The 20232-nt window shown below is 45.0% G+C and overlaps 1 protein-coding gene across 2 annotated transcripts in view; it reads right to left on the reverse strand.

Moving 5' to 3' along the window:
* The window catches only part of MSTO1 (misato mitochondrial distribution and morphology regulator 1), an 88746-nt gene that overhangs the window by 61346 nt on the left and 7168 nt on the right, over window positions 1-20232 (reverse strand). For both annotated transcript variants that reach the window (XM_068122363.2, XM_068122365.2), the window contains exons 4-5: window positions 14479-14554; window positions 14162-14213 (exon numbers count right to left, since the gene is read on the reverse strand). In XM_068122363.2, coding sequence (XP_067978464.2) covers window positions 14162-14213; window positions 14479-14554 — 128 coding nt within the window. The remainder of the gene's footprint in view (window positions 1-14161; window positions 14214-14478; window positions 14555-20232) is intronic.

Below are 20232 nucleotides of genomic sequence, written 5' to 3' on the forward strand. Positions count from 1 at the left end.
GTGGATTTACTGGTATGTTTAGGGTCATTGTCATGTTGCAAGGTCCACCTTCGGTTGAGCTTCAACTTTCTGACAGATGGCTTCACATTATCCTTAAGCACCCTCTGGTCTTTGGTTTTCGCCAAACATGTCTTCTGGTACGGTGGCCAAATAGCTCTACCTTTGACTCATCTGTCCAGAGCACATTGGTCCAGAAGTGCTGGTCTTTGCCTAGGTGTTCATTGGCAAACTTCAGCCTTGCCCTGATGTTCTTTCTGGACAGTAAAGGGTTCCTCCTGGCACACCTCCCATGTAGATCAAATTTGTGCAGCCTCTTTCTAATGGTAGACTCGTGCACTTTGACATTAACAGTGGCAAGAGCTACCTGTAGGTCCCGTGATGACATTCTGGGGTTCTTAGAGACTTCTTTCAGCATCTTGCGGTCTGCTCTCGGGCTGAACTTGCTGGGGCGGCCTGGCCTGAACAAGTTGGCAGTTGTTTGGAATGTTCTTCACTTGTAGATGATCTTCCGGACAGTCGAATGATTGATTTCAAATTGTTTGGAGATCTTTTTAAATCCCTTCCCACAATCGTAGGCATCTATAACCTTCTTTCTGAAGGCATCAGAGTGCTCTTTTGATCTAGGCATAGTGACGCCACACACTTCCAACAACAAAGAGCAAACCAAACTAAATGTCTTGAGGTTTAAATAAGACAGGTTCCTCCAAGATCCTCTCTAACGATGTTCTAATCATTTGCACCTGAGCTGGTGCACCTGATTCTAATTTTAGGTATTTGAAGTGGTGATAAATGTAGGGGTGGACTTACTTTTTCCACATGCGAAATTTGCATTTATGTTTATTTAAATTATACAATGGACTACAAAATGTAAATGTTTCATGATATTTGTTATATTATATCACCTTTATCTATCAATATTGTTGAAATGAAGATCAAATAGCTGTATGTTGAAATATGTTGAAAAAGTCAAAACTTTACATGGGGTGTACTTACTTTTTCACGTGACTGTACGTGTGGGAATAATTAAACCCTTTTGTTCTTCCTTTCTTCCTGATTCGACCGTTCCTGTGGTTTCCTCATTTGACTAAGCGTGGCACGATTAAGATTGCTCCAATCGGGTTCCACTAATTAAGACTGCGTGGACCACGTGTACGCTCGGCGTACTCACATCACACGTGATTCGTGCGAGGCTTGTTTCCTCGCTCCCAGGACAGCGCGGGGAATTAGGTACGAGCGAGAAGTGGTCCCGAAACCCGACTCCGCGTGTGTCCAGGAGGGACGTATCAAGTCTCAGTTCCGCCAAGCCCAGCAAGACAAGGGGATTAATCCCCCCTTGATAAGGGGATTAAGGGCGGCGTAGAGAACCGTAACAACATATATATTGTTGTGGATATGAGAATGTATTTTTTATTTATTGTTGTGGTAAAATGTTGTTGTAAAATATCACCCCTCCTCCCTCCGGTTGTGGTTGTATAAAGGTCAAAGGGCGTTCCCGTAGTTAGTCCATAAAACATACATGCAGGACACGATATATCTTTGTTGACAGTTATATCCTTATTATGTGTATTAGTGTAAGGCTGTGTCTTCCATTAATTGAAATACTCCATTGCACCAGTGAAAGAGATAGATTCCCTTCATTCCCACTCCCAAAACTTCCATTCCCATTCCCAAAACCTCCCTTCCAATTGCCTTCCGCATTTTGGGCGGTTTTCTTCAACCACCATTGGCCACGAGGCAGGGTTGGGGAAGAAAGGCGTGTCTCCACCTCGTCATAGAGGGGAGGAGTGAGCCAGCCCCACTCGACCAACCATGAGCCAGGGGTTTGGCTAGAGAGGGCGGAGGAAGAGCGATCGGGGAGGTTCGCAAAGGTTGAGGGGCGGGGGCCTATATAACCCAAGGCAGGGCGTGTCCAAAGGGAGATGCACTTTGAGCTGAGACAAGGAGGGTCACAAAGAGCTGGGTCATCAGAGCAAGAGCGCATGAGGAGATGGGAAGAGAGAAGGCTTGAGACCAACAGAGGTGATGAGTGCACAGCACAAGAGGGTTGCCTGACGCGAGAGATCGTGCCTTGCCTGAGAGGAAATCCCATCATTCCTGAGAGAGCGAGAGGGTCGTGGCGTCGACGCAACCACGTTGGTTCCAGCGGTTGTCGTGTTCGCTTTAAACCACGACGCGAGGTCGGAACGGAACCTCGACGGCTGAACGAGCCGAACCGGCTGCCTTTGCCAGCTGAACGGACCACCTCCTGTCATTCCCCGAGTGAGTCAGTGTCTTTGTTTGTTCTGTCCTGGGAATAAGTTAAGTCTGTATAACTATAAGCTAGTATTTGCACTGTGTCACCTGCGTCTTATGTGTTGTAAATAAACCTTGATTGCTTTCTTTTTGCTTGTGTGTAAATAGCCAATAAATTCAGTCGTATTTCCAAACCTTTCTTGGCCTTCGTTTTCCTCTTTACATTGCGTCGTTTTAGTCTTTTCCAGATTGGGCAGCTAGGGTGCGATACGGCCAAAGTTCGGGTGGAATCGGGTAAGTTTGTTAGGTCGCGGTCACCAACCGCTCGGTCTACAACATCTAACCGCGATCAGTAACAATTGGTGTCTGGGAGTGGGATTCGAGGCCCGACCAAATTTTTTTTTTAAAACGAATAGAGGAAAAAAAAAAAAAAAAAAAATTTGGTCAAAATTTGGAGCGGCCGAAATTTGTTTTGTTTTAGAAAAACCCGAATTTTGAAATCGCGCCATGGCTGGTCAAGGCGACGGGATGCCGGTGGGAGAGATAGACGGGGTAGAATCGACCCAGGACCTCGGGGAAATGTATGTGGATGAAAGAGAGGAGGAGAACATTGGCAATGTGGTTGAGGGGGTATCAGACGCACAAGATGGCGTCCTCGCGCACATGGTTGTTGCGGCACCAAATTTAGCCGCGCCCATGGTCGCGGTAGCCGAACCCGAGATGCCAATGGATTTGAACCTGTTTATGAAACAGATGATGGCCTTTATGGTAAAAACAGACGATAATTTCAAAGGGATGGAAAACAGGATAGGGGGCCAAATGGGGGCAATGAGGGACGAAGCGAGGGGTACCGGTGAGGGGTTAGACAATGGGATAAAAGAGGTGAAGAATGGGTTAACGGGGGTGGAAAATAGAATGGCTGCCCAGGAGAATCAGTTAGAGGGGGTGAAAAATGGGTTAATGGGGTTAGAAAATAGGATGGAGGACAAATTGCGGGAAATAGGGGAGCAATCCGCCCGGGAAATCGAACAGATGGGGAACCAGATGGAGGAGATACGACGAGGTGTAAGTGAGGAGGTCTCTGGGCTACGCGAGGAGGTAAAGCGAGGTGAGAAGCGTATTGAGAAAGAAGTGAGAAATAATACGGCAAAGTTACAAGGGGGAATAGAAGATCTGACGGAGGAGGTGGAACAGCTGACAGAGGGACAAACGAAGTTAGTGGAGCAGGTTCAAAGGAACACTGCAGTACTCGGAGGGTTAAAGGCGACACAAAAAGAAATTAAAAACGAATTAATAGCGACACAGAGGCAATGTCAGATGGTACGTGAGGAACTGACAATGAGGGTGGACGAGGTGACAGAGATAATGGAGACAAAGGACCGGCAGGTGAGGATGCACATAGAGACGGTCACGGTAGCCTTAGAGGACGAACTTGAGGAGACGCACCGAGAAATAAAAGAGGTTAAACAAAAATTAGAGGAAGTGGAAGAAGAGGTGAGTGAAATTAAGAAGGGACGAACAGAAACTAAAAGAGAAATCCAGGAGGAGGTGATGGAATATGTGCAAGGTCGGTGCTCAACTCATAATGTGGTGCTCACTAACCAAATAAAAAGTTTGCAGGTGGCAAAGGAGGTGCGGAGACGATGTACGGAGGCGAGTGGCAATGTATATGATGTGAGGAAAGCTTCAGTCGGCTTGGGGATTGGTTTGGATCCGGGTGTTCGTGAGAGGCCGTTGGTGAAGTGTGCGACAGGTCAGGTGTGCGAAAAAAGAGGTGTGCGAGAATGTCCGACCATGGGGTGTGTGAGGAAAAAGTGCACGCCGAGGAGTGAGTGTGCCGTCAGGAGTGAGTCGGTCGTAGCACGTGTGCGAGGGAGCACAGGGAAGCGCGGTGTGGTGAGTGTTACGGAGGAAGTAACGAAAAAGTGCGCGCGAAAGGATGCGCGAGAAAGGTGTGTAACGGACGGGTGCATGGGGAAAGCGCATGCTGTCAAGAGTAAGGGAGAATGCATGCCTGTGGTGAGTGTTACAGAGGGTGTAACGGGACAATGTGCGGAAGAGTGTGCGCGAGAAAGGTGTGTAACGGACGGGTGCATGAGGAAAGAGTGTGCTGTCGAGAGTAAGGGTGAGTGCGCGACCGAGAGTGGAGGTGAGAGTAGTGAGAGTGAAACGGAGCGTGAGTTGGTTATGACAGGTGAGCGAGGATGTACACCTGGAATGGAAGGATGCACACCTGGAATGGTAGAGCGTGTGTGGGAAGGCACATTTGAGTTGGTAGTGAGGCAAGTGGTTGGGTGTGCGAATGAGAGCACACCTGTGATTGTCACAGAGGAAGTGACCGAGGAGGGGGCGCGAAGAGGTGTGTTGGTGAGGTGTGCGACCAACGAATGTGTGCCAAAGTGTTCGGTGGTCAGGTGTGTGACCAAGGCTGGGAGTGGAATGAGTGTACCGAGGTGTGTAAGGAAAGGTACGAGGAGCATGGAGACGGCTGGATGTGTGAGCAAGGAACGGGCTGCGGGGTGTAAGCATGCAGGTGAAGCATCGACGTTAAACGGAGCAGCGGTTAGGTCGACTTTTAGCCGAATCGGGCCCTCGGTGCGTGCCGGGCCTCGCTTTGAACGGCCGCGTCCGGGCTCCACTAGGCGGAGCGGGCAGCCCGATAGGACGGGTCGTCATGGCGACCACTTTATATTGAGACGTGCCGGCAGGTCGAGATCGGGACATTGGATGGCTCCACGCCGAGGTGGTGCGTGGGATCTCGGCCCGGGTAAGCCCCCGCCCCTGCCCCGAATGCGGGACGCATCCAGCCGCCGGCACAAAAGAATCCGCGTTCATTGCTCGGCTGTACGAAGCCGGGCTGTAGACGTGAATTGGCGCACCGAGAGGATGTAATAAGTAGACGGGTGATGAGGATAGTGTTTTGGCCCCGAAATTAGAAAAAAGCGAAATTTGATGATGGTATGGGTAGAATTGGCAGTAAATGGAAAATTTTTGAATTGGTTGGAATTTGGACGAGCAAAATTGATAGAGAGACCCCCGATGTGGTGGGATGGCAAATCCACCATCCCTCACAGAGTGGGGCAAAGGAGCAATAGTTTATGGGGTGGCTATGACAACCGAGCCAGGGAGGGCTTGGATAATTGTAGGGATCTAGCGAAGATGACATTAGGTAACGTTAAGTTTAGTTAGTGACTGATACCTGTAGTGGGGACGCAGGTAGTTTAGTGTGGATGATAATGACGTGGGAGCGCAATAGTTTAAAGGGACGACTGGGAAGCGCAAGTTTCAGAGGGGAGTAGTTAGCTGAGATGATGCCGTGTGTGTGAGGATTGAACAGGTGTGATTGAACAGGTGTGATTGCACAGGTGTGCAACTGAACAGGTGGATGGAGCAGTGTATGAGTGAGTGATAGTGATTGTGTATTGTGATGACCAAATGGTCCAGGAAGAGGAGGAGGGTGCAGGTGGCACCAGGTGTGATTGCACAGGTGTGCAACAACAGGTGAATGGAGAATGGTTGTGTGAAATAAATGGTTGTATGGAATAAATGGTATGGAGTATTGGAATGGATGGTCGTGGAGTGAGTATGGTGGAAATTGTGGAGTGGAGTGGATGGTGCGAAGGTGTGAATGGGGGAAGAGTGGACCCCCATCACGGATACCCGGGGCGGGTAGTGTAAGTGTTAGGTAGAGGGTACAGGTAAATTGTGGTTGGATATTGGCATCTGTGGTGCGAGGTGAAAGAATGGTATTTGGATGGGTGCATTAGTGTTGTGGAAATGGCTGGGCGTGTAGCCTGTTAGTGTGTGTAGTTGGTTTGGGCACTCCACCACTGTGAGGATGTCGGCCAGGTGAGGCCGCAGGTGGGCTCTGGGAGCCGGTAGTAGTTGTTGTGGATGGGGCCCGAGGATCCGGAGGACGGACCCGGGTAGCCCAGTGCCAGAGGGCACCATGGGGTGACAGAGCCAGGAGGGGCTGTCCCCAGTTAGTTAGGTTAGGGTGAGGAGCTAGGTAAGCTCGGGTGGCAACTGCAGTGGTGGAGGTGTGCAGGTGGGTAGACCCGCTGGGAGAGGTACACGCCACAGCCCAGAAATTGTGCGAGGGCACCGGGAGATGAATCGGGGGAGTGAGACCCCAAATTGAAAAGCACCACAGTTTGGTCAATGGGAATTGGTTTTTAGAACCCATAGTGTAAGAGGGCCAATGGTTTGGCAGGAGAAAGACCCCGGGTAGTGTAAAGTGTGTTAAAATCATTTAGAGGATAGTTAGGATGAAGGATCTCCTCGCACCATCTGCATCCACTCACCTGAGGTGACAGGTACTCCGCACCATGCCATGTTTAATTATTTTTGATGCAAATGTTTTGGATTGTGAGACGCATCATGACGTGGGTGTGACATTGTGCTTTGATGTTCCATCTCTGCCTCCTTATGAGGATTGATGATGAATTTGGTGATGGCAAATTTTGAAGTAGAGGGATTGTGGAGACGAATTTGGTATAGGGGAAATATGGGGAAGACGTGACAGTAGTGACGAATTTGTAAATGTGTAGATTTTTGTACATATGGGGTAAGGGCAAGGGTAGGGTAGGTGACAGGGGGGTGACGTACGGTAGGGACGAGCTTTCTCACTTCGCCCTCCGTACGCATTTCGCCTTGCATTGCCTTATTGATGTGTACCCTTGTGACCTTACCCCTCGCTCAATTGTCTTTCCCCTTTTGTCTCCCACATGACCTGTGCGCCATTGGGTGCCGAGGGGAGCGTGCGTGGGTCGGCCATTGTGCGCCCGAAATTCCCAGAACCAGCTGTCTGCATCGATGCACCACATTATGGACCACATGTCTGTGGCCGAGCACCACCTATGGACCCCATGGGTTGGGGCATGGCCCCTCTGCTGGAACCGGCCATGAGGGCCTGAAATCTTGCTGGCGGACCTTGGCCACAGGGCACCGATGCCCCACAGGTGAACCACACATAGTCGGCCCTGTGGGCCATAAATAAAGCAAATAAAAAGGACACATTGGGCACACTTTATTGAAAATAGGCCGCCAGTAAGCAAAGCAAAAGAAAATGACAACATCTGGAAGACAAATAATAATCACCAGCAGAGGGAGCCGAAGAGCAAGAGATCACCTGCAGGGTTAGGGGTTGTTGAATTTATTTTATTGTTGAACATTGATGAACAATGGTGACTGCACCGATTGGTGCTTGAGGGTGCTTTGGTGTGTTTTTGGGTGCGTTCATGGTGCGTCGATGCAGAGCAGACTGTCTCCCCCCCAGAAAGAACAATCATAGGTCCTGGGTTAGTTTTGTAAATAAAAATAGCGTCATTGTAAATAATGCTTCCCACCGTCAGTGTATAGTTTGAAGACCATTCCGCAATTCGGTTAACTGTGGGCGTAAGTCTGTTAGGCAGGGTGCAATGGAGCAGCGGGACACATTTATTTATGTTTTAAAACTGTCGCACTCAGGGTCAGGTTAAAAGTAGAGGGAACTACACCTACGTGTCACACTAAAGGTAAAAGTTATAGGCCCGGGACGTGTCTAAGAGGAGGAGGGTGCAGTGTTGTGGATATGAGAATGTATTTTTTATTTATTGTTGTGGTAAAATGTTGTTGTAAAAGGTTGTTGTAAAATATCACCCCTCCTCCCTCCGGTTGTGGTTGTATAAAGGTCAAAGGGCGTTCCCGTAGTTAGTCCATAAAACATACATGCAGGACACGATATATCTTTGTTGACAGTTATATCCTTATTATGTGTATTAGTGTAAGGCTGTGTCTTCCATTAATTGAAATACTCCATTGCACCAGTAAAAGAGATAGATTCCCTTCATTCCCACTCCCAAAACTTCCATTCCCATTCCCAAAACCTCCCTTCCAATTGCCTTCCGCATTTTGGGCGGTTTTCTTCAACCACCATTGGCCACGAGGCAGGGTTGGGGTAGAAAGGCGTGTCTCCACCTCGTCATAGAGGGGAGGAGTGAGCCAGCCCCACTCGACCAACCATGAGCCAGGGGTTTGGCTAGAGAGGGCGGAGGAAGAGCGATCGGGGAGGTTCGCAAAGGTTGAGGGGCGGGGGCCTATATAACCCAAGGCAGGGCGTGTCCAAAGGGAGATGCACTTTGAGCTGAGACAAGGAGGGTCACAAAGAGCTGGGTCATCAGAGCAAGAGCGCATGAGGAGATGGGAAGAGAGAAGGCTTGAGACCAACAGAGGTGATGAGTGCACAGCACAAGAGGGTTGCCTGACGCGAAAGATCGTGCCTTGCCTGAGAGGAAATCCCATCATTCCTGAGAGAGCGAGAGGGTCGTGGCGTCGACGCAACCACGTTGGTTCCAGCGGTTGTCGTGTTCGCTTTAAACCACGACGCGAGGTCGGAACGGAACCTCGACGGCTGAACGAGCCGAACCGGCTGCCTTTGCCAGCTGAACGGACCACCTCCTGTCATTCCCCGAGTGAGTCAGTGTCTTTGTTTGTTCTGTCCTGGGAATAAGTTAAGTCTGTATAACTATAAGCTAGTATTTGCACTGTGTCACCTGCGTCTTATGTGTTGTAAATAAACCTTGATTGCTTTCTTTTTGCTTGTGTGTAAATAGCCAATAAATTCAGTCGTATTTCCAAACCTTTCTTGGCCTTCGTTTTCCTCTTTACATTGCGTCGTTTTAGTCTTTTCCAGATTGGGCAGCTAGGGTGCGATACGGCCAAAGTTCGGGTGGAATCGGGTAAGTTTGTTAGGTCGCGGTCACCAACCGCTCGGTCTACAACATCTAACCGCGATCAGTAACAATATATATATATATATATATATATATATATATATATATATATTTATATTGTCGCGTTCCTGGTGATTAAAATCTTCCAAGGAAACAGTTTTCCGAACGGGCTTTAACTCCGAGGCGTTCAGTCAAAATATGGCGGAGAATACGAGTTGAAGCGTCTTCACTTTTCTTCAGGCAATATAGTCAGTCACTTTATTGGCCTTTTCAGTTATCTTTAAAATCAACATGAACATCTTGATTAAAGTACATCTAATACAGATCTTCAAGGTGTAACACAATTTAAAATAGTGATATTTTGCCCTCTTTTTAGACAAATTCAACCTCTGCCACTCCATATTGCATCACCATTTCACAGAGGGTGATATAACTAGCTCAAAATTTGCTTTGGCTTTGAGTGAAACAAAGAGTGCAACACAATTAATCTTTTTAAAGACCATGAAATAATTTAAGTTGATAGATTAACTCCTGTCACTGGGAAAGAGCACTTTTAAAGAGAAGCGTGAGAGTGAAGTGAACAACAGACAAAAATAGGACCATGGGTTCTGAAGCTCACTTGCATCAGGAGCAACAGTTAATGACGTCACAAAATATTGAAATTGTGTTCATGCGCAGAATCAGGTCACCTGATTGGTTGAATGGAATCCCTTTCTATGCTAATTACAGCGATACATGTTTGCAGGTCATGTTTTTACAAGTTGCAGGTCATGCTTTTGGTGAGGGCATGGCTGTGCTGCTGATGCAACGCCCCGCCCCTGGTAGGTTTAGGGGAGCAATTTCTAGCGTTTTAGGCCTGATTTCAACCCATTAATGAGAGCAGATTTTGATGTGGTCAATACACTTTCAATACATCTTTGTTAGGCATCAGATATGAAGCTTGTGGCCAAGTTTCATCAAAATCTTGTGTTTTGTTCTCGCAATAATGACTTGGCCAAACTCATTAGAAAATTACTTTCGTTATACTTTACATAATGGCTTAAAAACCAGATACTTATTTACTATTTCAATCCAAACACAATCGAGGCTGACGGCTTCATAAACATAAAACCAATGATTTATAACATGAGTAAACTTTGAAAGGAAAGCTTAATTAATGACTTACTAACCAATAAGCCAACGAGTCTGGCCTTGATCGCAGACAAAGTTTCACTTTCCCAAAGGGGAAAAGCCAGAGATCAAATCTACGTTGAAGTTATGAATATGAAACATCTCATAGGTGCTTTGAAAAAATGAGAAGGCCACATGTGCCACTGAGCTGTTTAATTTGCACCGTGTGCAGAAGGTGGAAATACTCAGAACGTGAACACGAGACAGGTATGATAGACCAAATCCCCTTTGCTTGTACCTACCTACATCTTGTAATGTACCTACCTACATCTGTTTACCTCCGCCACCGAAGGTGGATGGAGATTGTGTTTTCACCCCTATCTGTCTGTTTTTTTTTTTTTTGTCTGTCTGACTGTGAACAAGATATCTCAAAAGGTTGTGGACGGATTCGGACAATATTTGGCAGAGAGGTAGTGTATGTGACAAGGACGAAATGATTAAATGTTGGTGAAGATCAGGATTCGGATGCGGCTACTAAAAATTTTTAAAGCGATTCTTCACCATTGGGAGATCGGGCCAAAAACGATACATAGCAGGATATCTCAAAAAGTTAGGGACGGATCGAGACGAAACTTGGTGGAAAGGTTGGGTGTCTGACAAGACCGAATCGATTTCATTTTGGTGAAGATCTGAATATAGATTCGGATATGAGGATTATTTAATTTAGAAGTAATTCTTCACCATTGAGAGATCGTGTGAAAAGGGATATATAACATGATATTTAAAAAAGTTATGGACGAGTTATGACTAAACTTGGTGGACGAGTTGGTTCGGTGACAAGAACAAACCAATTAGAATTTGGTTCAGGTCCGAATCCAGATCCGGCCTATCAGTGGGATACAAAACAAACTGTTCAGCCTGGTGAAGGTATGCGCTCTACCGAGTGCCGTAATCGTTTTGACTTGTAATAATCACCTCCCCACCCCCCCTCACCCACAATCCTAACCCTAACCCCCCCCCCCCCCCCCTCACCCACAATCCTAACCCTCCGAACCCTAGGGGCTATGAAACTGTTTTATCACCAAAAAACTGTCCCGGGCACATCACAAGTACAACCGCCAGCTTTCAACTCATTCTGTCGAGAAATTTAGGAGTGCATACACATCAAACAAACAAACAAACAAACAACACACACAGTCACACACACACAGTCACACACACACAGTCACACACACACAGTCACACACACACAGTCACACACACACAGTCACACACACACAGTCACACACACACAGTCACACACACACACACACACACACACACACACACACACACACACACACACACACACACACACACACACACACACACACACACACACCTCAAATGTATCTATAGTATGATATTTTTACACTACTGTGTTCAAAAGGAACAAATAACCAATCTCGATCTCAGCATCATCCTGCTGCCTTAAGACATATAAAGAACACGATGCGAAAGAGCTCGTACTGGTTGGACAGCATGCCATCCTCGTGATCCATTGGCAATCTGACAGGTATAAACGTGTGCAAAGCTTTCAAGGAATCGTAACATATTAGTCAGGTTCACTATGTTTTTTCGTTAAAAATTTTGGTAGATTAGCAAAACTATACATTTTTGGAATATTCAGAGCATGAGGAATCCAAAAATTAATGTTTACATTTGCGTAGACACCTTTGCGAAAATGACACTCAGGACAGTGATGAAGATCTGTAAAAGCATATTCCTGAACGGTATAGACCTCGTAGATCCTGTGTATAGGACTTATAGTTCAATCTGATACTACCTATAACTTCCTATAACAACCTATAACTTCAAAGGACTTGCAGTATTATGTATTATGTAATACAGTTATATCACAAATATAAAGACAATGGTTTTCAATTACCTTTGTTTGTTGCTTTTCTATAATCCTGAGCACTATTTTGAGGCCTTTATTGGATTCCTTGACCCAGAAAACATAGGATTAGCATATTTAATTAAGTCTCTAGGTTGACTAGAAGCCGAGATCGCGCAAAATATGTATTTTATGGCGGCCATTTTCAAAATCCAAAATGGCGGCCATGCAGGTGTCTGTGCAAATGCCAACATTGATTTTCAGATTCTCCATGCTCTGACGATTCCAAAAATGTACAGGTTTGCTAATCCCAAAATTTTGAAAGAAATTATATTTGTTAACATAGTGAACCTGACTATCTTCATCACTGTCCTGAGTGTCATTTTCGCAAAGGTGTCTACGCAAATGCCAACATTAATTTTTGGATTCCTCATGCTCTGAATATTCCAGAAATGTATAGTTTTGCTAATCTACCAAAATTTTGAACGAAATTATATTTGTTAACATAGTGAACCTGACTAGTACCGCCGCAATGACATCGCATCATCACTGTCATGTGACCAGGTTCTCAGCTCTGATTGGTGTATGTTTGAAGGGACATACATACATGCATACATAACTAACATACATACATACACACTACATACGGACAAACAAACTCTGTTCTCGACGGAAGACTGTTCTAAACAAACACTTTGCCCTACGGGCTACGCCGTAAAAAAAAAACCAAAAGGAATGACAATGGAGAAAAGAAATGAGAAGAAAGTCAGGAAAGTTTGTTTACCTACCAGATCAGAAGATTGTTTAACGGAAACATTGAGAAGAGTTGGGAACAAATATATATTTAAAAATTCCGGACGTTGAGCACCATCAATCGTCTTATACACCACCTTATTTTCACGGTGGTACACGTCCAAGTCTTGCTAAACGAAGGGTTTATAAAGTGGTAAAAAGTCAATTTGTGCTTTCAAGTATATACTTCAATATAAATAAAATAAAGACTGTAAAAGTCGGATAAATAAATTAATCCCAGAATTTGCCGCCGTTAACGCAGTCTATTACACCGCCTTATTTAACATGTCCAAGTCCTGCTAAACAGAAGGGTTAAAGTGGCAACAAAGCAATTTGTGTTCTGCAATTTTCAAGTATATAATTCAATTTAAATAAAATAACGATTTTAAAGATCGTGGAAAAAAAAATCCAGAAGGTCACCACTGTAGATGCCGTGCTTTATACACCACCTTATTTAGCATTATAGTCAGGTTCACTATGTTTTTTCGTTCAAAATCATGGTAGATTAGCAAACCTATACATTTTTGGAAACGTTATTACATGGAAAATCTGAAAATCAATGTTTACATTTGCCAATTCTGACCAATTCGATTCGACCAATTCGACCAATCGACCAATTCCATTCGACCAATTCGACCATTCGACCAATCGCTTCGATCGACCATTCGACCATTCGACCAATTCGATTCATCGAATTCGATTCGATCGACCATTCGACCAATTCGATTTGCCAATCAATTTGACCGACCTTTGCTTGTGTGGAACGGACTGTGAAAACGATGCGGACTATATTGTCGGATACGACACACAGGACAGTGATGACGAACTCTAAATGGCATATTCTGTAATCGTGTATGTTTGATGCCATTGACTGCCTGTGTATATTTTGTCATTGACTGCCTGTGTAGATGTGAAGTTATACTGACTGCATGTGTATATATGATTTTGCTGACTGCCTGTGTATGTTTGGTGATATGAATTATTGTGACACATTTTGATGTTATTAACTGCCTGTACAAAATGATAACATGTATTTGATTATGCAACTTATCGCAAATATAAAGACAGTATTTTGCAATTCAAAACCTTTTATTCGTGTCTTACCATTCCCCATAGCACTAATTTGATACTTTCATTGGATTCCTTGTCCCTGAAAATATAGGTTTAGTATATTTTTAAAAGTTTTTAGGGTAATTAGAGGCAGAAATAGAACAAAATATGTATTTTACAGTGGCCATTTTGAAAATCCAAAATGGCCGCCATACAGGTATCTCTCCAAATGTAAACATTGATTTTTAGTTTCTTTATGCTATAACCTTTCCAAAAATGTATAGGTTTGCTAATCTACCATGATTTTGAACGAAATATAATTTATTGACATAGTGAACCTGACTATATAATGAATGTATCATGCAAGTCTAACATGTCGTACACTTACGTGTATCATTTGCAGCACGAGGACGAAGAACTTCACGTCGCATGGAATTCTCCTTCACATATCGAAAAAGATGTCAATGCAGCAAGTTAAATGAAAGTACACCATGCACAGAATGTTGCTTAGCAATAGCATTGTTTTAATTTCGGACATTTCAGAATTTGACAGCAACGATGAAGCATGTACTTAATCATGCATATTAAGCATTGTGTTTCTGTCATACATTGCATTCTAATATTTAGTCAACTTACCTTTCTATAAGCCTGGCCTAATGCAAAGTGCAGTCAATTCAAAAATTATTTGCAATCAACACAACTTACGTCGTGCTTTTTCAAATCCCGAAGATATTCATTCTTTTCAGCAGCTTCGGTGCAATGTGCCGTCAGAGGTCCGTCCCTTTTGCAGAAAGTGGATTAATAAAATTTGCAACAAGTGACACACTACAACCTTGTGTAAATGTTAGAATCCATTTTGACGTTTAAAGAGAAAAATTAATTTCAAATGTTTTTTTGCAAGAAACCAGTAGAACACCAATGGAATGGCATTTTTATATATGACAGACTTCTATAAAAGTCCATTTTTAAAAGCAAGGAGGCCTTAAAGTATACACATGGGGAAAAAAAAAATTAAACCCGGGCTCCATTTTGATCTATGCCCAAGAATGTCCCAATTGTGCTCAATTGGATTTGAATCAAGAATCCATGAGTAATGGCAAAGTTTCTCAAGTAGTCGATAACTGCATGAGAATGGTGGGGCCTGGTATTACATCCATGCATACAGGTCCTGTGAGAAGTGGGTGGTTGTCAAAATATGGAACGACAACACATAATATGGTCTCCGCATAAGATGTCCCTAAGGTACTTTTTGCCTGTCACATCACCCTGTACAGTGATAAGGTCAAGTTTCCAAAACCGCCACTAAACAGGATGAACTCTACAATGTTCTTGAGAGTGTAGGCTGCGTGTGTTACGTTGCCGCTAAACACGAGTTGAACCATCATTCGTGTGCAGGAGAAATGAACTCTCAACATCAGACCAGAGGATCTTCCTCCACAATGGAACATCCCAGTGTTGATGTTCCCGAAACCATGCCAAGTGAGCTGCTTTTTGTTCTGGGATGAGAAAATGTAGTCCTGCCGGTCTCCTGGCTTTGTAACCGGCACCACAAAGCCGATTTCAGATAGTTCTCATGGATAACCTCTGAGTGAAATTCCTTCCATGCCACAACACTGTGCCTGCGGCAAAAGGAATACATTTGACAAGCCTGATCAGAGATGCATTTTTTTTTCTATTGGAGGTCACCCCGGGTAATCAAGATTGAGGCCTATCTTTAACATCATTGGTTTGTTGATATTTTTACAGAGAGTAAAGGCTCGAAGAAGAGCTAGACCACTGAACGGATCAGGACGCAACATTACAAAAAACAGTAGAGAGGGGGAAAACACAAACAGCAGGGTCGAAGGACAAAATAGAGGGATATCTGGGACAAATAATGGGTGTGGGGAGGAAAGAGGAGAGCCAGCACAAACTGGAGAGCAATACTCCAAGCTGCGGATGAGGCCTTGTAAATAGATAGAAGTTCAGGTGTGCCAAGGAAGGACTTTGTACGACAGAGGATGCCCCGTCTATGACTGGTTTTGGAGACCAACTTTGAAATGTGGCCTGCCAAGGAAAATTGTGGCTGATAGTGAAACCAAGGAGTTTCAATGACTGAACGACTGATATAGGATTGTTAAGAAAGTCTGTTGGGAGCCGTTGGTGATGTATGTGGATGGACAAAAGGACCATCGAGGCACTTGGAAACATGGTGGTGGGATGATGAAGTTGGAAAGAGGATTGACGAGAAGAGGAAGAAGTTCAAGGAGTGGCAGAAGGTGAAGGGTACGGGAGCAGAAAAGGCAGAGCATGAAAGTTATAAGGCAGCCAAGAAGGCTGCAAAGAAAGAGGTAGCATAGGCGCAGGAGGCATGTAGGAAAATGTTCGGAGAACGCTTGGATTCGGAAGAGGGTCAGAGAGCGGTATTCAGGCTTGCAAAGCAGATAGCAAAAGAGAGGTGTGATGTGATGGGGGTGAGTTGCTTGAAGGATGAAGTGGGACAAATCGTTGTGGACCCAGATGGAATTAAAGGAAGATGGAAAAGAGATATGAAATGCTGTTGAATACAGAGAATGAGTGGGTTGGCAACATAGAGAGTAACCCAGTTTTAGGACCGGCAGAGAAGATAACTGAGAAGGAAGTTGAGGAAGCGATAAAAGCAATGAAGAGTAGAAAAGCGGGAGGGCCGACGGGAGTTGTGGGAGATATGTTGAAGGCAGCAGGAAGTTGGGGTGTGAAGAGAATGACAGAGATCTGTAATCTGGTGGTGAAAGAAGGCCGCATTCCAGTGGTTGGGAACTGAGTACCCTCGTCCCTCTATACAAGGGGAAAGGTGACCCTCTGGAGTGTGGCTCGTACCGAGCGATAAAGTTAGTGGAATGAAGGTATTGGAAAGGGTGTAGGAGAGGAGGATAAGGAAGAAGGTGAAGATCGACGAAATGCAGTTTGGATTTATGCCAGGAAGAGGACCGACAGACGTGCTCTTTATTGTGAGGCAGTTGCAGGAGAAGTACATGGAGAAGAGGAAGAAGTTGTTTCTTGGGTTTGTTGAGATGGAGAAAGCATTCGATAGGGTTCCACGCAAAGTATTGACATGGGCATTGAGGAAGTTAGGAGTGGAGGAATGGTTGATCAGAGTAGTGATGGCAATATACGAGAGCACGCACAGCTGTAAGGACGAAGGACGGGAACAGTGGTGAGTTTGAGGTGAAGGTGGGAGTGCATCAGGGGTCGGTACTAACAACATGCATTTTAAAGGCCATTTTCCCTACTAGAGCGGGGGTTAGCCTTGGGGTCCCCATGACAATCTTCTCCATTTTGTCCTATTTTCTGCATCTCTCCTTGTTAACCCCCTTGCCCGCATTTCTTCTTCCACCATCTTTAGCCAAGTCTTTCTCGGTCTTCCCCGTCCTCTACTTCCTTCTACATTCATTTCCATCACTCTTCTCAACCAGTCACTTTCATCCTTCCTCAACACATGACCAAACCATCTCAACCTGTTCCTCTTCACAGCATCAATCACAGGCTCTATTCCCATCATCTTTCGCAATTCATCATTTGTCTTCCTCTCTCTCAACGATACTCCGCACATCCGTCGAACCATTCGCATTTCCACCCTTTCAAGTCCACTACTATTTGTAGATGTGATGGAGGTGCTGACTCAGAAGATAAAGGAGGGTTTACCGTGGGAGTTGTTGTATGCAGATGATCTGGTGTCGATTGCGGAAAGTATGGATGGACTGAAGGAAAAGATGAACAAGTGGAAGGAATGTATGAAGACAAAAGGTCTGAAGGTGAATATCGGAAAGACGAAGGTGATGGCGAGTGGTAAAGCATGTGGTGAGGTGGAAAGAACTGGGAAGTGGCCCTGTGCTGTGTGCAGGAAGGGTGTCGGTCCTGTCGGAGTGAACTCCATTCAATGTACAATGTGCGCTGAGTGGGTTCATCAAAAATGCAGTGGTCTGAGAGGGTCATTAACCAGTGTGGCAGCTACATTCAAATGTAAGGTGTGCACAGAGGGAGCTGCAGATGGAGGAAATGTTGAGTTGGATCTTGGAGATGGCGTGAAGCTGGAAGGTGTGAAAACATTTTGCTACCTCGGAGACATGCTGAATGGAGAAGGCGGATCAGACTCGGCAACGGTTGCTAGAGTGAGATGTGCATGGAAGAAGTTTTGGGAACTGAGTGGCGTGCTGATGAGGAGGGGAGTGTCGTTGAAGCTGAAGGGAAAGGTGTATGCTGCATGTGTGAGAAGTGTTATGATTTATGGGAGCGAGACATGGGTAATGAACGCAGAGCAGCAACGAAGGCTGGAAAGAGTGGAAATGCGAATGGTTCGGTGGATGTGCGGATTATCCTTGAGAGAGAGGAAGACAAATGATGAATTGTGAAAGATGATGGGAATAGAGCCTGTGATTGATGCTGTGAAGAGGAACAGGTTGAGATGGTTTGGTCATGTGTTGAGGAAGGATGAAAGTGACTGGTTGAGAAGAGTGATGGAAATGAATGTAGAAGGAAGTAGAGGACGGGGAAGACCGAGAAAGACTTGGCTAAAGATGGTAGAAGAAGAAATGCGGGCAAGGGGGTTAACAAGGAGAGATGCAGAAAATAGGGGAAAATGGAGAAGATTGTCATGGGGACCGCAAGGCTAACCCCCACTCTAGCAGGGAAAATGGCCTTAAAATGCATGTTGTTGTTGTGTTGTTGTTGTTAAGAAAGTAGATCGGAGGGTCCTTTCAGAGAGATATAGTGAGAGAGTGAGATTTGTCAGGACTAAAAGGAAGACATATTCCAAGTGTTTGACCATCTTATGATTTTGTCAATGTCTGAAGAGAGGGAAGAGGCTGCAGCCTGCCTGCCTGAAGGATGAGGGATGTCACGGCAGAGGGTGGAGTCATCAGTAAATAGAGAAAGGGGATTTTCCAGAGAGATTGTTGATGAAGATGAGTATTAGGACTGGGCCCAGAACACTGCCTTGGGGAACTCCAGCCTTAACAGGGAGAGGAGATGGAAGGATTCCGTTGAGAGACACACACTGGCTCTGAGATTAGAGGAAGTCAGTCAGCCATGTGTGGAGTTGGCCATGGATGCCATAGACAGAGAGTTTGGAGAGTACACCAGATGCCAGACTGTATCAAAAGTATGACATATGTCCAGAGAGACGCCCCTGATCTCATGTCTGATATTGAGGGCCTCCATCCATTGTTGGGTAGAAGCAGAATGTCCAAGGTAGAGTGACCTGGTCTGAATCCAAATTGGTGATCTGAAATGAGGCCGTTGGAGAAAAGGAATTATTTCTTATCAAGTGTGATGATGGATTCCATGAGCTTGCTGATGATTGGAACTTAGCTCATAGCTCTGAGGTTAAGAGGGACTGATTTTTACACCTTTTTTATGTAATGTGGTGATGCTCGCTGGCACACAGCATCGGCACAACAAAACAGGCACACACCAAAAAAAAGTTTCACTAAATACAATAGTTTAACGCACATGTATACAGTACAGCACTGTTTCACATATAAACAGCAAGTGATGATGAAATCACTGTTGGTATTCATGTCACAATGTATAGTTATTCAAAACGTCTGCAGAGCTGAATTGTGCGCTCGTCTGGTCAGTTCATTTGTTTTTCTCTTTGACACCTCTTCCGCATTTGGATGTGCAACTTGTCCTTCTGCAATGACAATTTATCATGCCGTAAGAACTGGAGGGGGGCTTATAGACCAAAGGCTTAGGTGGGAGACAGGTTTGCAAAATATGTCTTGTGAGGAGGAAGAAGAGGAGGAGAATAGATCGTAATGAAGAAGAAAACGTGGGACACTCATGACGGAGAAATAAGGAAATTGAAGCATTTTATTATGTTTTAAAAAGCTTTTCAAGGAAAAGGAAGAAGCATTTTCTTCAATGAAGTTATTGAGAAAAGGTAAAGGTAAAGAAAGAGGTACAGGAAGAACAAGTACAAAGCCAAATGAGATCGTGTTTTGGAGTGAAAAGGTTTTATTGGGATTGTTTGGTTTTTTTCATTTTTGTGAAGCAAGGATGTTCAATTGGGTAACGCTAAAGAGAATAAAGGACAAGATTTTGTTTTGAAAAAAAAATTAATGGAACAAGACCAAACAACCTCAAAGCCAAGACGATCTTGCACCCGGCTATCTGAGGAGTAGACCTTGCTTGCACGAAAACAAAGTTTACAATATCGACAACAATGTACGATTTAACACGGGAGATTTTCGATTTTAAAAAAACAAACAAACAGGGATGAAGATGTAACAGAAAAACATGACGGATCCGGTTTGGAAAACTCAGCATTGATTGAGGGGTGGGGACAGGAGGGGGCGGGGGGACAGGAGGGGGGCGGGGGGACAGGAGGGGGGCGGGGGGACAGGAGGGGGGAGACAGGAGGGGGTGAGCATGCAACAGATTTGACTCATCGGACCGTAAGCAGCAGATTTGTTTGTGTACCGTCCGATGGAAGCCAAG

This window comes from Myxine glutinosa, chromosome 7, assembly GCF_964187855.1.
Source record: "Myxine glutinosa chromosome 7, kmMyxGlut1.1, whole genome shotgun sequence".
Taxonomy (NCBI): domain Eukaryota; kingdom Metazoa; phylum Chordata; class Myxini; order Myxiniformes; family Myxinidae; genus Myxine; species Myxine glutinosa.